Below are 16,272 nucleotides of genomic sequence, written 5' to 3'. Positions count from 1 at the left end.
TCTACAATTGAAGATAAAATAAACTGAATTTAGTCACTTCGAGTTCTTTCTAAAAACAAATCTACTCTGTGATGTGATCTGGAGTGATCTTGTTGATGGCTCTGGTAAATAACAGGAGGCACATATGCTAAAATGTAACTTCTATAAACAGAGAAACAGCAAATATATATATATATCATAATGGGTTACCAGAAGACTGCATTGTTTTCACAGATCTCTACAAAGGAGGTTTTAAGAATAACAACCAGAGCACCAAAGAATTGATGCTTTTGAACTGTGGTGTTGGAGAAGACTCTTGAGAATCCCTTGAACTGCAAGGAGATCCAACCAGTCCCTCCTAAAGGAGATCAGTCCTGGGTGTTCATTGGAAGGATTGATGTTGAAGCTGAAACTCCAATACTCTGGCCAACTGACATGAAGAGATGACTCATTTGAAAAGACCCTGATGCTGGGAAAGATTGAGGGCAGGAGGAGAAGGGGACAACAGAGGATGAGATGGCTGGATGGCATCACCGACTCAATGGACATGGGTTTGGGTGAACTCCAGGAGTTGGTGGTAGACAGGGAGGCCTGGCGTGCTGCAGTTCATGGGGTTGCAAAGAGTCAGAGCAACTGAACTGAACTGAACCAAGAGAAAAGAAACTTCCAGATGCCTGGCCTTGACTCTCAATGAAATTATTTCTCAAGTAGATGATAAGACATAATGTTGCCATTGTATGCTATTTCTTAAGAGTTTCAAACTTCCTCTGCTCTCTGTTTATCCTCACCAAACAATTAGACCTGCCCATGCAAACGATGACTTAGTATTAGCTAATATTTATAGAGCTTCCACTCTGTGCCCTAACTGTGCTCTAGGCGCTATTATCACCTTGAATGATTTCAAACGTTTTACAGAACAAAGGGTTCCTACATTTATCTCAGGTACGGCCCTCAATTAAAAAAAAGTGAACTAGAAGACAAAATTAAGTGGCTTTCCCAAGTTACCCAGGAACAGCTCAGCAGCAGAGCAGGGGCTGAGACCCCAGTCTCTGGTCATCAGATGAGCTTGGGTTTCCTGTTTCTTATCTTCTTGGTCCATGGCAGTGCCTGGCGGACCACAGCGAGGCAGAGGAGAATGTCACCAGGATGCTCCTCCTCTCCCATTTCATTGGCAGAAATTTTACTTTACCCACTATAGATTGTGTTCTGAGTAAGAAGTCTTACATTTTTTCACTTTAAAAATTGAGAGTAGACCATATCATCAACAACAACATGATAATAATGAGGTCAGTGTTCAGTCATGTCCAACTCTTTGCCGCCCTATGAACTGTAGCCCGCCAGGCTCCTTTGTCCATGGAATTTTCCAGGCAAGAATGCTGGAGTGGGTTGCCATTTCCTTCTCCAGAGGATCTGCCTGATCCAGGGATGGAATCTGTGTAGGATGTCCTACATTTTTTCACTTTAAAAATTAAGAGAGGACCATAACTACAACAAGGTAGCAATTATGTGAGGTCAAGGATGCGTTTACTACCCTTATTGTCATAAATATTTTGCAATATAGAATGGTATCAGTTTATAACATTGTGTACCTTAAACTCACACATTTGATGCTTTTGAATTATGGTGTTGGAGAAGACTCTTCACAGTCCCTCGCACAGCAAGGAGATCAAACCAGTCAATCCTAAAGGAAATCAACCCTCAATATTCACTGGAGAGACTGATGCTGAAGCCGAAGCTCAATACTTTGGCCTCCCAATGCGAAGAGCCGACTGATTGGAATAGACCCTGATGCTGGGAGAGACTGAGAGCAGGAGGAGAAGGGATGCCAGAACATGAGATGGTTGGATAGCATGGCCGATTCAGTGGACATGAGTTTGAGAAAACTCTGGAATATAGTGAAGGACAGGGAAGCCTGGTGTGCTCCAGTCTACCGGCTTGCAAAGAGTTGGGCACAACTGAGAGACTGAATCTTTATTTTTAAAATGGAAGGATAATTCTTTAAGAACATGTAAATAGACACCCAAAGGAATAGAGAGAATATACGAACATAAGTAGACCTTATTTGTACATGGGCTTCCCTGGTAGCTCAGACGGTAAAGCATCTGCCTACAATGTGGGAGACCCAGGTTCTATCCCTGGGTGGGGAAGATCCCCTGGAGAAGGAAATGGCAACCCACTCCAGTATTCTTGCCCAGAAAATCCCATGGACTGAGGAGCCTGGTAGGCTACATTCCATGGGGTCTCAAATAGTCAGACACGACTGAGCGACTTCTTTCTTTCTTATTTGTACATGAAATTTTATATCTATGAAACTATTTACGATTTTTTAAAAATTAAAATTTTAAATGAAAGACAGGGAAGCTTGTCGTGCTGCAGTCCATGATATGACATTCTAACATGTATACTATCATGTGAATTGAATCGCCAGTCTATGTCTGACGCAGGATGCAGCATGCTTGGGGCTGGTGCATGGGGATGACCCAGAAAGATGTTATGGGGAGGGAGGTGGGAGGGGGGTTCATGTTTGGGAATGCATGTAAGAATTAAAGATTTTAAAATTTAAAAAATAAAAAACCAAAGAGTTGGACATGACTTGGCAACTGAACAACGTCAATTATATCTCAAGGTGGAAAAATTGTTTGAAAATTATTGTTGCACACCTTACTAGTGGAAGAAGTACTGTACTGAAACTGAATCACAGTACTAACTTGTAATAATTTTTTTTGGTGGTTCAGAAGGTAATTCCTCCCAAGTATTATTGCTTACCTGTGTTAATTTTTTAAAACATTCTCAGCATCAACTTAGGAGTAGAGACTGTTTTACATGAAGAGGGAGACACCATTTGGCGGCACTGAAAATTTTGCCGAGTCTTTATATCAGGTGTGTCTTCTGAGAAGCAAAGAAGGATAGGAAGAAAATGGAACACTGATGTCCATGTAGAGACTTGAGAAAATGGACATCAATACTCTTGAATGTACCTTCTTCTTAATTTGTCAAAATCAGACTCTACTCCAGAGCACATAGCTAACTTAGAGCCTTGTACAGTGTTTCTTATTTTAGTGTGGGATGGAGAGGGTGGGACGAATTGAGAGAGTAGCACAGAAACATACACTGTACCATACGTAAAACAGACAGCCAGTGGGAATTTGCTGCGTGACATAAGGAGTTCAACCCAGCGCTCTGTAACCACCTCCAGTGGTGTGGAAGGTGGCAGGGAGGATCAAGAGGGAGGACATATGTAGACCTGTAGCTGATTCATGATGATGTGTGGCAGAAATCAGCACAATATTGTAAAGTAATTACCCTCTGATTGAAAAAAAGTTACAAACGACTTACTAGAAATGGTAAGTTGTCCTTACGAATGCATGCTGACAGAAAAGAGCCATTTCTCTTAGACGGAAGCAGGCAGGTGCTGAAATATACCATAAAAGGGGCCAGAATGAGCAGTGGGAGGATAGTGATGACATTCATGATGAAACTGGCAGAAGCGATCCACGCAGATTGCGACTGGAATTCACGGTCTGCAGAGAATATCCTGAAGGAATCTGCTTTTCAACAGGGAAAGAGCCATGCTTTAAGACAGTGGTTTAAGACTTCCCCGGTGGTCCAGTGGTTAACACTCTGAGCTTCCAGTGCAGCGGGGGTGTGTGGGTTTGGTCTCTGGTTGGGGAGCTAGGATCCCACGTGCCCCATAGTGAGGCCAAAATAAATGAATAAATAAATAAAATGATTTCAAAAAGAAAAAAAAAGTGGTTTAACTTTAGAGGAAGATTCCTGTGGCAGATGCCTTGTCCCTTGCCTGTACTCTGTGAGAGATAAGCTGGACATTCCCCATGTCTTGGAGGTCATGATTATGAGCTGACAAAGGTCAGTAGGAGCTCTGTTTAGTCTATTGACAATGCTACTGATTCTTTACGATGAATCTTTGGTCATCTAGTCTTTCTTCTTAATTTTCCTTGGAAAAGTAACAAAGACCCTAAGTTTGTGCCTCAGATGACACATAAGAAATCAAGTAACAAATATTCCATATCAGCAAGTAAAGTTTTTGTTTTTCCCAACAATAAAGCGAAAGCCAGCAGGAAGTATTAAGACTTTCTTTTCACTCATAAACAATAGATTGTGGCCAGTATATCCTTTAAATTGCACTGAGTTTGGTAGCAAAATAAGTAAGAATGATTTTTCCCTAAGAAGAGGGGCCCAGTGTAGAAACCCATTGCTTGATGTAGGCTATATTTATAGGCTCCCTGGACTGGTCTTGGTTTTAATATGTCAAGTAAAATGAAAAAAAAAAAAGAGAGAGAGAGAAAACAGACTTGTTTCTATACTCTCCTTTTAAACTAATTGTGAAGCACTAGAGGACCAAAAAGGTAATTCCATGAAAAAAGTTGCACAATAAAGTAGAAGAAATTAAAAGCAAACATGCAAAAGAATCTACAACACAAACAATACCTCTGCCCCACTGCAAACCCTCAACATAGTGTCCGAATTTCATTTGTACAATAAATCCTAATACTAACTGAAACTCTGACATTAACTTGGAGTCTCTTCATGTGCTCCAAACCCTTTGTTAGGTTATAACTGTTAGGTCAGAACTAAAGCACAGTGTCACAGGAAAGGTGTATCTTCTCACTTCATGAGCTTTGTTGCAATAATCACCTCTTTGTCATTATCATTAGCAGCACAGAGTATTTCTTTAATTCCCAGTGGCACACAAAGCTACTAATTGGCTTGGTGAGAAAGTCAACCCAAGTTTTGTCCTTAAGGGATGGAGTCTCCATATTTTTTTTTTCTTACAGTGTGTGAACTTCATTAGGATTCCGGCTTTACCCCCATCCTGGGAGAGCAACCTGGCTCAAACATCCAGATGATAACTTCTTGTTTGAAACCTTCAGTATCTCCTTCTCTAATTATCAGGTTGTGCAACTTGAGAAGCATAAGGAGAAGCAGAGTCATAAGTCAGTACAGTTGCAAACAAGTCCACCAATTACAGAATGAGCCTTTTGCTCTATTAACTGCCTCCATCCAGGGATGAACTACATTTTCACTAAGATTTTTTTTTTTATCTATATAAAATATGTCCTGGTGATAATTTATTTTCTGATCTTGAATTTGACCCTTGGGATAGTAAACAGGATTGTTATAGTTGGGTAAAGACAGCAAGAGAGAAGGGAACATTAGCTAGTTCTGCCCTAGTTCCATCAAAATATTAAGTTTCTTCCTTAAGCAGAGGAAAATGAATGATTTTTTTAAGAAAAAGTGCTGGCAGCAGAGCTCCTCTAAGACTGAGAGGCTCACAGCACAACTTGGAAGTTTCTGTTACTGATTTCAAACGAGAATTATTGTTAATAGGAATAGTTATTATCAGCATGAATCACAGACACAGAAACCTGCTAACTTAATAATGTGGCAAATGTATGATTAATCTTTAGTGAAGCAATATTCATATATTGCCTAATCTAAGAAAAGGCTCTGATGTCTTGAAAGCTTGAAATCATTTCTGCTTCTGCCTCAAGTTCTGAAATCATCTCCTTTTAAAATTTTAAATGCTCTTATTTCATACAAGCTTCTGAGTATTCAGGAATAATTGCTGTCAATAGAGATTCATTTTCACCTCTGAATGGCCAGTAATGTCAAATGGCAACATCATCGGCCTTAATATCAACATATTTTAAATGTATGTCTTGGAACTGAAGGTCAATAATTGCTACTAAATTTAAAATATGGCATGCTATGATGTTTTATTCTTGGTGCTTTGATCTCCTTTATACTGGTGATTATTTCATCTGGAGGCAAAAATCTAACACCAGCCTATCCCAGCGGAAGTTTCATCGGCCCCCTTGAGAAGTATATTCTAACCATTTTCTCTGGAGTTTCTGGCATAACATTACTGTATATGATTTTGGAACCTGTATAGTCTGTACAGGGTTTTTTTTTTTTTTTTTAATTAATTTTTGGTTGCACTGCCTGGCATACAGGATCTTAGTTCCTTGACCAGGGATCAAACCCATGACTCCTGCAGTTGAAGCACAGAGTCTTAACCACTGGACTGCCCAGGGAGTTCATTGTACAGGGATTTTTTAAAATACAATTTTACCTATTCATCTATCATATTCCTGGCTGCTCTGGGTCTTCGTGGCTTTGTTGCTTTTCTCTGGTGCCATGAGCAGGGCTACTCTCTAGTTGCGGCGCTCGGGCTTCTCATGGCAGTGGCTTCTTCTCTTGTCGTGGAGCATGAGCTCTAAGGCACCCAGGCTGAGCCACCGAGGCATGTGGGCTCAGTAGCTGCGGCTCCCGGGCTCTAGAGCACAGGCTCAACAGCTGAGGTGCATGGGCTTAGTTGCCCTGAGGCCTGTGGGATCTTCCCTGATCAGAGGTCGAATCCACGTCACCTGCATTGGCAGGCAGATTCTTCGCCACTGAACTATCAGGGAAGCCCTGTATACGGGTTTTTAACCCAAAGGCAAGAGCAGTATAGTTGGTAACAGCAAAGTGTGGGCACTGATACCCGCCCTGGGTTGGGACAGCCATGTGGCCATAGTGCTAGTAGGGCAACCAAGAGCAAATTGCAAGCCACTTAATGTCTCTGAGACTCAGATCTAGGATAACAAAATCAGTTCTGAGACATGCTGTGGGGGTTGACTTAAGACACTGTGAAGTCATCCTTTAGCGGCTATATAGGTGATCAACGATATTAGTGTTTGTTCTTTGCAACAGAGTAGGCATCTAGATTTGGTGATATGCTTAAAAATTAGTTTATCAAAGTTTATTATAATTTATGTCAAATTTTAAAATATATGACAGTTTTCCGAGAAGGGTTAGATTTAGTCAAAAGAAACAGTAGGAGTCACTAAATTATGAGGGTAAGAATCAAGAATTTGTGCTATTCACCAGTCAGAATGGCTGCGATCCAAAAATCTACAAGCAATAAATGCTGGAGAGGGTGTGGAGAAAAGGGAACCCTCCTACACTGTTGGTGGGAATGCAAACTAGTACAGCCACTATGGAGAACAGTGTGGAGATTCCTTAAAAAATTGCAAATAGAACTACCTTATGACCCAGCAATCCCACTGCTTGGCATACACACCGAGGAAACCAGAATTGAAAGAGACACATGTACCCCAGTGTTCATCGCAGCACTGTTTATAATAGCCAGGACATAGAAACAACCTAGATGTCCATCAGCAGATGAATGGATAAGAAAGCTGTGGTACATATACACAATGGAGTATTACTCAGCCATTAAAAAAATACATTTGAATCAGTTCTGATGAGATGGATGAAACTGGAGCCGATTATACAGAGTGAAGTAAGCCAGAAAGAAAAACACCAATACAGTATACTAACACATATATATGGAATTTAGAAAGATGGCAATGATGACCCTGTATGCAAGACAGGAAAAAAGACACAGATGTGTATAACGGACTTTTGGACTCAGAGGGAGAGGGAGAGGGTGGGATGATTTGGGAGAATGGCATTCTGGCATGTATACTATCATGTGGGAATTGAATCGCCAGTCTATGACGCGGGATGCAGCATGCTTGGGGCTGGTGCATGGGGATGACCCAGAGAGATGTTATGGGGAGGGAGGTGGGAGGGGGGTTCATGTTTGGGAACGCATGTAAGAATTAAAGATTTTAAAATTAAAAAAAAAAAAACTAAAAAAATAAAAATTAAAAAAAAGAATCTGTGCTATTTGCACAGAAGGTTCAAGGCTGCCCATGGGTCAGTTAGCAATTTTGCACTCATGATTAATTTCTTCATCCTAAGATTTTTTATAATATTAATGTTCATATATAGAGGTGGTACTTTTGTATTTTTGCACCATCTATTATTGTAGAATCAAGAGAGAGGTTGAATCTACTAAATCAGCCTAGTTTTCATGTATTGTTTAGAACAAGGGTCAGCAAGCTTTTCTGTAAAAGGCCAGATAGACAATATTTCCATGTGTGGATTCTGTTGCAACTACTCAACTCTGCTGTTTGCAGGCGTAAACAGACATGCTATTACAAATGAACATAAGACTGTGTTCCAATAAACTATATTTATGAACGCTGAATTTTTTTTTTTTTCTTTTAAAGAAGAGGCTTTTATTCTAGTTGCTGGCAGGATCCTTCTAAACAAGGAGAAATCCTATGCTTATTCTTCTCTAACAATTGTACTTTCTTTTTTTTTTTTTAATCAAAGTAGAGTTGATTTATAACGTTGTGCTACTTTCAAGTGTACAGCAAAGTGATTCAATATATATACACTCAATATATGGGGGCGCTCTGATAGTTCAGTTGGTAAAGAATCTGCCTGCAATGCAGGAGACCTCAGTTCGATTCCTGGGTCAGGAAGATACACTGGAGAAGGGATAGGCTACCCACTCCAGTATTCTTGGGCTTTTGCTGTGGCTCAGCAGGTAAAGAATCTGCCTGTAATGTGAGGGATCTGGGTTCGATCCCTGGGTTGGGAAGATCCTGTGGAGAAGGGAAAGGCTATCTACTCCAGTATTCCAGCCTGGAGAATTCCATGGACTGTATAGTCCATTGGGTTGCAAAGAGTCAAACATGACTGAGCGACTTTCACTTCACTTCACACTCTCTCTCTCTCTCTCTCTCTCTCTCTCTCTCTCTCTCTCTATATATATATATATATATATATATATATATATATATATATATGGGCTGCTGCTAAGTCACTTCAGTCGTGTCTTGACTCTGTGCAACCCCATAGACAGCAGCCCACCAGGCTCCCCTGTCCCTGGGATTCTCCAGGCAAGAACACTGGAGTGGGTTGCCATTTCCTTCTCTAATGCATGAAAGTGAAAAGTGAAAGTGAAGTTGCTCAGTCGTGTCCGACCTTCAGCGACCACGTAGACTGAAGCCTTCCAGGCTCCTCTGTCCATGGGATTTCCCAGGTAAGAATACTTGAGTGGGTTGCCATGCACTCTTGTGGGGGATCTTCCTGAGCCAGGGATTGAACCCATGTCTCTTACATCTCCTGCACTGGCAGGTAGGTTCTTTACCACTAGCACCACCCAGTAGAGTGTATATGTTAAGCTCCTAATTTATCCTTACTGCCCTTTCCCTTTGGTAATCATAAATTTGTTGTTTGTTTTCTATGGACACCTCATTTTGAATTTCATACAATTTATAATTATAATTGTGCACCCAATTATAATTATAATGTGCTGCAAAATATTATTCTTTTTTTATTTTTAAAAATCATGTGAAGATGCAAAAACCTTCTTACCTTACAGGATATATGAAAAAGGCAATGGGCTGGATTTGGTTTGCAGGTAGTAATTTGCTGACCCCTGGTTTAGAGGAGCAAGTGTTTTACTAAGAGTCAGAAGATAAGATTCTGTCTTTTCTTTCACTGCTATTCACTGACCTACTTACCCCAAATCACTTAACTTTTTTCAAGCCTCAGTTTCCTCTTCAACAAATGAAGGAATTGAGTAAATTAATCTCTAAGATTTTTTTCTAGATCTATAGATTCTAGAATCTAGTATTCTATGATTTAACTCACTCATTAGCCATCTAATTCCAAGTTAGATGTTAGCTATGAAGAGTTTCAAATTTCTTCAAAGATTTTTATAATCATTTATATTTCTTCATAACTGAATCAGCCAATTTAGCTACTTGTTAATACCAATTTTTAAAAGCTTGGTCAAGGAGGAAAGCAAAGTTAATTTATCTCCATTTCTGTTGCTCAGACGCTCAGTCATGTCTGACTCTTTGTGACCCCCTGGACTATAGCCCACTAGGCTCCTCTGTCCATGAGATTCTCCAGGCAAGAATTCTGAAGTGGGAGGCCATGTCCTTCTCAAGGGGAACTTCCTGACCCAGGGATCGAACTCTTTATCTCTTACATCTCCTACATTGGCAGGTGAATTCTTTACCACTGGTACCATCTGCGGAGAAGGCAATAGCACCCCACTCCAGTACTCTTGCCTGGAAAATCCCATGGATGGAGGTGCCTGGTAGGCTACAGACCATGGGGTCACTAAGAGTCAGACAAGACTGAAGCCACTTAGCAGCAGCACCACCTGAGAAGCCCATAATTGCCCATAGAGCTCATATTTTTCTAAGTTACTCACAAGCCTTGGAAATTCTGTAAAGTATTGTCTGCCATGTCTGCACCTAATGACAAACTCTTGCAGTTCAACAGGAAAAATGCCACACTCAGATCCTCCTCTGGAATGCTTATATCTGACTCCACTTAGTCCTTAAAAGCTAGAGCCTGTAATGATTAGAAACATTTATAGGTTAACATCCTAACGAAGTATATGGGAAACACTTGTTGGGGTGAAAAGAAATGTCTACTTGTAATGTTATCATGCAATCATTTTACTGTTTCTGTGGGTAGTATTAGTTATTTTTCCTCACTTGCATAATGCACATTTTGTAGAGGAGCTGAAAAATAAAGAGTGGCAGAAGGTTGAAGAAAAATTTTGGGTCTTCCACAAGGAGCTCACTGTAAAGACCGCTATTTTTTTCCTTGGCATGGTCCAACCAGCTTGTCACACCTCCACCAAGGTGGCAATACTGCAGACAACATGTTTTCAGTGCATTAACAAACGCCTTGAATGTTGTCAGGAGGGAGCAACCTGCAAATAATCGGAAATATTATGTATTTAGTAAAGGAATATTTTTCAGTTTTCCAAAATATCTATCAGAAAGATAACAATGGAAAGGATGAAGGGCAGTAAGTGAGAAGGTTTTAGCACCCAAGAGGCTGAATTCAAAGGAACAAGCTTCTGAAGAGGGTTCTGGCATCCTGGTGACCAGCCCAAGGTGGTGCCTGACAGCCGATGTTAAAAATGAAAAAGGTAAGATCAACGGGAGCATATTAAAAAGGGAAGAAAGGTGACAAAATATAGCACCAAAGTAAAAGATTTCAGAATCTCTCAGAAGCCTCTAACTTTAACACATTAATGAATGAGACACCCTGAACTTTCTTTTACAGGCTTAACACAAAGAACTGGTACTGTTTTTTTTTTTTTTTTTAAATATAAATTGCCATATAAATAATCCTCACTTTCCTTGTCAGGTAGAAGGTGGTTTCTTATTTTGACATGTAGATGAAAGGAAATATATTCTCTGCTTTGACTTTATCCTTGAATTTCAGACATAAGGTTAAACTTTGAACTCTTCAAATGACTTTATATATGTTGATAGTGTCACCAAAAGTTCAGATTAGATTAGCTGGCTTTTGACTTTTCCAGTAGTTTCCTCTGGGTTTATATGGCTGTCGCTTAGCATCAGAAGCATTTTATTGCTTTAGGTATTTGCAATCACTTAACTGATAGTGATTTGCAACCTCATTGTTGCTTCTTTTATGATCTTTCAAACTTCACCTTTTCATTGACTCCGTTAGGACTTCCTAATCCAATGACAGATAAGAGATCCTGGTTTAGTTAGCAGTTCAGAGGTGCCATCATGATTGTTACAATGTTTCATAGCACTCCCTTAGCACTCCCTTAGACCAGATAAACCTTGCCTTAAATTACAAAGACACCAAACCATGGTTGCAGGATAAACAGTGAAATAAACAGAAACATGCTTGAGTTTCTCCAAAGAAGGCTGCTTTAGAAACTCAAGAGTATATAGTTTGATCATCATTTTAAATACGTTCAAGTTTCCCATAGTAAAATTCTAGATGAAATGCATTGTAATCAAGTTCATTTAAATGCCACAGTGTTGGTTTTCAGATTTAAATAAAGAATATTCATTTCTTTTTATGGTTATAGAGTGATGATATTGATTGGATCTGGTCTTTTCCTTAAGAGTTGTAATAGACCTATTATGTCAGTCTTTGATTAATTGAGGAAGCTGGGGGCCTGGTAATTGAATATGGAGCCTTTCACCTCTAAGTCACTGAATCAAATCCAGCCCAAATTGGTAGTGACCAAGAATGATTACAGCAGAGGCTCTTTGGCTGCCTCTGCGAAGTGTGTTGAGGTCAAGTAGAAGTATGTCGGGATAATTGCTGACAGGAGACAGGCTCATATCTACTGTCACTCTTGCCTCGTAGTCACTGTGGCCAGACTTGGATGAAAGGCCCTCAAAACTGAGAAGTCCAAAGGAGACAGACGTCCCTGTGAGTGGCCACGGTTTGTGTCCCTTAACAATGAAATAACTGGGACATCTCTTTACTATTGGAGGAAGAACTGCTCTATTAGGAAACTTTCTCAGCTATTTCAATTAGTTTACTTAAGGTTTTGGTAAGATGAGAACTAAAAAATGTCTTGATGAACAGTCTAGAGACTGAATATGGACAGGTCTGGGCTTGGAGACTTAACTTCCTGACATTTCCTTCTGATCTTGTTTCAGTTGCTCATCAACCTGTTCTCTGTCCAACTCTTGTGAAATAGTACCAAGTAGTCAGAAGGGTGATTACTGGCGTTGATCCAACTTACTCTGTGCTTTCAAATAGGCTTTATTATTAAATGATAACTATTTGAAGGATAAAAGATTATTTCCAGAGGTATTTCCCCTAATTTCCTTTGTATGTTTTAAATTCAGGACTTTATTGAATATAATGTTTTAAACTCACTATTTCTTCTTCACATAAACAAATCACTATGTCTTAAGGAAAATTGGGATCTGCTTTTATGTGTGATAAATTGATATCTCCAATCTTATTAAATAATTAATATTGCTATCTTATTATTTCTAAAGAAAGGGAGTTTGAATTAGTGCTTCTGAAATTAGCTGTGTTAAAAGATAAAAGTTTTAAAAAAAAATTTCTCAACTATAATAGTCAATACATTTGTGAAGTATGATAAAATGAAATACCTAAGAAATAACATAAAAACAAAGATACAAAATATAAAACCTGATCATCTGATTATTAAATACAACAGATATATGATGTAACTTTCCATAATACTTCTACTGTGTTTTCTCCCAGTGACTTTATCTTCTTTGTTACACACTAGTAACAATTTATGATAAGCATTGCTTGATGGACCAAGTTTTCAGTAGCCTACCTTAAATACACACTTTGAAAAATGAATTTATTTAAACAAGTAAAATTGTATCTGATATGGCGATATGCAACAATGAAAACAAAATGATTAAGAACAAGAAATGATTAAGTATGAAGAAGGTCTAAAATTTTAGCTAGCCCTTCAAGTGTGCATCAGTTCAGTTCAGTCGCTCAGTCGTGTCTGACTCTTTGTGACCCCATGAATCACAGCACGCCAGGCCTCCCTGTCCATCACCAACTCCTGGAATTCACTCAGACTCACGTCCATCGAGTCCGTGATGCCATCCAGCCATCTCATCCTCCGTCATCCCCTTCTCCTCCTGCCCTCAATCCCTCCCAGCATCAGAGTCTTTTCCAATGAGTCAACTCTTCGCATGAGGTGGCCAAAGTACTGGAGTTTCAGCTTTAGCATCATTCCTTCCAAAGAACACCCAGGGCTGATCTCCTTCAGAATAGACTGGTTGGATCTCCTTGCAGTCCAAGGGACCCTCAAGAGTCTTCTCCAACACCACAGTTCAAAAGCATCAATTCTTCAGCACTCAGCTTTCTTCACAGTCCAACTCTCACATCCATACACGACCACAGGAAAAACCATAGCCTTGACTAGATGGACCTTCGTTGGCAAAGTAATGTCTCTGCTTTTTAATATGCTATCTAGGTTGGTCATAACTTTTCTTCCAAGGAGTAAACGTCTTTTAATTTCATGGCTGCAGTCACCATCTGCAGTGATTGTGCATAAGTGATGCCAAACAAATGTGAATGCCAACATTCATTCATTCATTTAACATATTTTATTACATACCTACTAAGTTCCAGTAACTTTTCTGGTCCTTAAGAATATAGTAGTGAAGAAGATTTACAGGTCCCTGAGAAGACACTAAACAAGCTGGGAAATGCTAGGTGAGTTCAATGATGAAACAAAGTGAAGTGATAAGATAGAGACCGTAGAAGTAAGGTGTGCATGTCCGTGCTCAGTCATGTCAGACTCTTGGTGATCCCATGGACTGTAGCCCGCCAGGCTCTTCCATTCATGGCATTTCCTAGGCAAGAATACTGGAGTGATTTGCCATTTCCTTCTCCCGGAGATCTTCTCAACCCAAGAGTCAAACCTTCATCTCCAGTATCTCTTCCATCGGCAGGCAGATTCTATACCACTGCTTAGCTGGGAAGCCTGGGGTAGGGTGTAGACAACACCTAAAGAGTTGAAATTTGAATTGAGAGTTGAATAGATTGGAAATAGGCAAAATGACCCAGAGGAAGCATATACCAAGCATGTCATGAAGTAGAAATTAGCTGGGAGAGGCTCAGAAATAGTAAAGGTCAATGAAGCTGCAGTTCAGAATGTTGGAAGGAAATAAGATCTAAGAATTGGTCAGGGTCAGACTTTACAGGCCAAGGTAAGGAGTTATTTTTCATGTTATGAGAAACTATTAAGAAATTTTACACAGAGTAGACATAAGATATGATGTACGTTTTAAAAAAAGTTACTCTGGAACTCTGGTAGTTGTGTGCATAATGGATTTTACCGAACAAAAGACAAAGATGGAAGACAGTTAACAGGTAATGACGACTTGACCACAGACCAGGAAGGAGAGAAGTGAACCGAATGGGATGCGTTTACATGTCAATGCCAACCCCCTAACTACCCCCTCCCCAATCCTTCCTCCCTGGTAACCATAAATTCACTCTCTGTTTGTTAGTCTGTTTCAGTTTTATAAATAAGTTCATTTGTATCTTTTATTAGTTTCATATAAGTGATATCATTATGATATTTGTCTTTCTCTTCTGATTTATTTCACTCAGTATATACCGATAATCACTAAGTCCATCCATGCTGCCATAAATGGCATTATTTCATTCTTCTTAATGGCTGAGTTTTCATCACATATAATGGACACACTGCTATATTTAAAGTGGATAACCAACGGAGACCTACTTTATAGCACAGGGAACTCTACTCAATATTGTATAACTACCTAAATGGGAAAAGAATTTGAAAAAGAATAGATAGCTGTACAACTAAATCACTTCACTGTACATCTGTAACACAACATTGTTAATCACCTAATCACCTATACTTCAATATAAAATAAAAAGTGAAAAAAAGAATGAGAAGTGTTGTTGAAGAATCAACAGGATATTTTGACATGGGGAGAGGGTGAAGAAATGAGAAGATTTAAGGATGGTACTTCTGTTCCCCTTACATGAAAATGGAAAAGATAAGCACATTTGCAGCGGGATGAATTAAGAGTTGAGGTTTGGTCAGCTTAAATTTGAGATGACCCCTGGATAACCAAATGAAAATGAATAGGAAGTCAGGAATGTGAGTTTCAAGATGAGGAGAGTTAAATGAGATGGAGTGTTTGGTGTGGATCACTTAAGGAAAGAGGGTAAAGAGAGAAGAATGCGATCCTGGAATAAATTCCAGGGCTCTGTTCCAATTCGCCATCTGATGTGAAGTGCTGATTCAAGACCCTGATGCTGGGAAAGACTGAGGGCAGGAGGAGAAGGGGACGACAGAGAATGAGATGGTTGGATGGCATCAATGGACCTAAGTTTGAGCAAGCTTTGAGAGATAGTAAAGGATAGGGAACCCTGGAATGCTGCAGTCCATGGGGTTGCAAAGAGTTGGACACAACTGAGTGACTGAACAACCACTCCATTAAGAGACTATAAGAATGAGAAAAGGTGGCCAAGGAGAAAGAGTGGACAATGAACTAGATGGACTGTTAGTCAGAGGAAAGAGGAAGCAATAAACCTAATTGACAAGGTGGACTGAGAGGGAGCCAGTAAGGAGGCGGGAAAAGGAGCTATGCTGTATCTGTCTATGCAGAGGGAGCATTCATTATCCATTCAAACTGTAACTATCCCCGAGTGTCAGGAGGGAAGCCCCATTGAAAACATCTGTATCTAAACATCATACCACATTCCTGGATTAATCTATTAGGCTTAATAGGAAACTCAAGCCTTCTGTACAATAAACTCCAAACCCAAGCCTTCTGTATAATATTGTGTGTCGTGTAGACTCAGCCTTTAAAAAAATCCATTGTCATTATAATCCTCAAATTGCTTTTCTACACCAGGAGCAGAAACTGGGAAGCTGAAAAAAAACACCTGAAATGAAAATGCAACCGAGACTTCAAGTTCCAGTTTAAACATGCATGGCAAACACACCAGGTGTGCACATTTTAAAATAAAACAGATGAGCTATTTTAAATGTTTATTGCCAAACTTAAAAGATCATAACCATTACTATTTTTTTATTTTTTATTTTTTTATTTAAAAAAAACTTTAGAAAGCAATTTTTAAATT

The 16,272-nt window shown here is 39.5% G+C and overlaps 1 protein-coding gene across 1 annotated transcript in view; it reads right to left on the bottom strand.

Moving 5' to 3' along the window:
* The window catches only part of SLC15A5 (solute carrier family 15 member 5), a 100,419-nt gene that overhangs the window by 62,669 nt on the left and 21,478 nt on the right, over positions 1–16,272 (bottom strand). The window contains 3 exon segments of the mRNA XM_027965843.2: positions 3,339–3,455; positions 3,458–3,524; positions 10,356–10,576. Of these exon segments, the coding sequence (XP_027821644.2) occupies positions 3,339–3,455; positions 3,458–3,524; positions 10,356–10,576 (405 nt within the window).

The sequence above is a fragment of the Ovis aries genome, chromosome 3 (genome assembly GCF_016772045.2).
Source record: "Ovis aries strain OAR_USU_Benz2616 breed Rambouillet chromosome 3, ARS-UI_Ramb_v3.0, whole genome shotgun sequence".
In the NCBI taxonomy this organism is placed as follows: Eukaryota; Metazoa; Chordata; class Mammalia; order Artiodactyla; family Bovidae; genus Ovis; species Ovis aries.
Note: the sequence above shows the minus strand (reverse complement) of the source record. Positions and strands in the feature narration are given on the sequence as shown.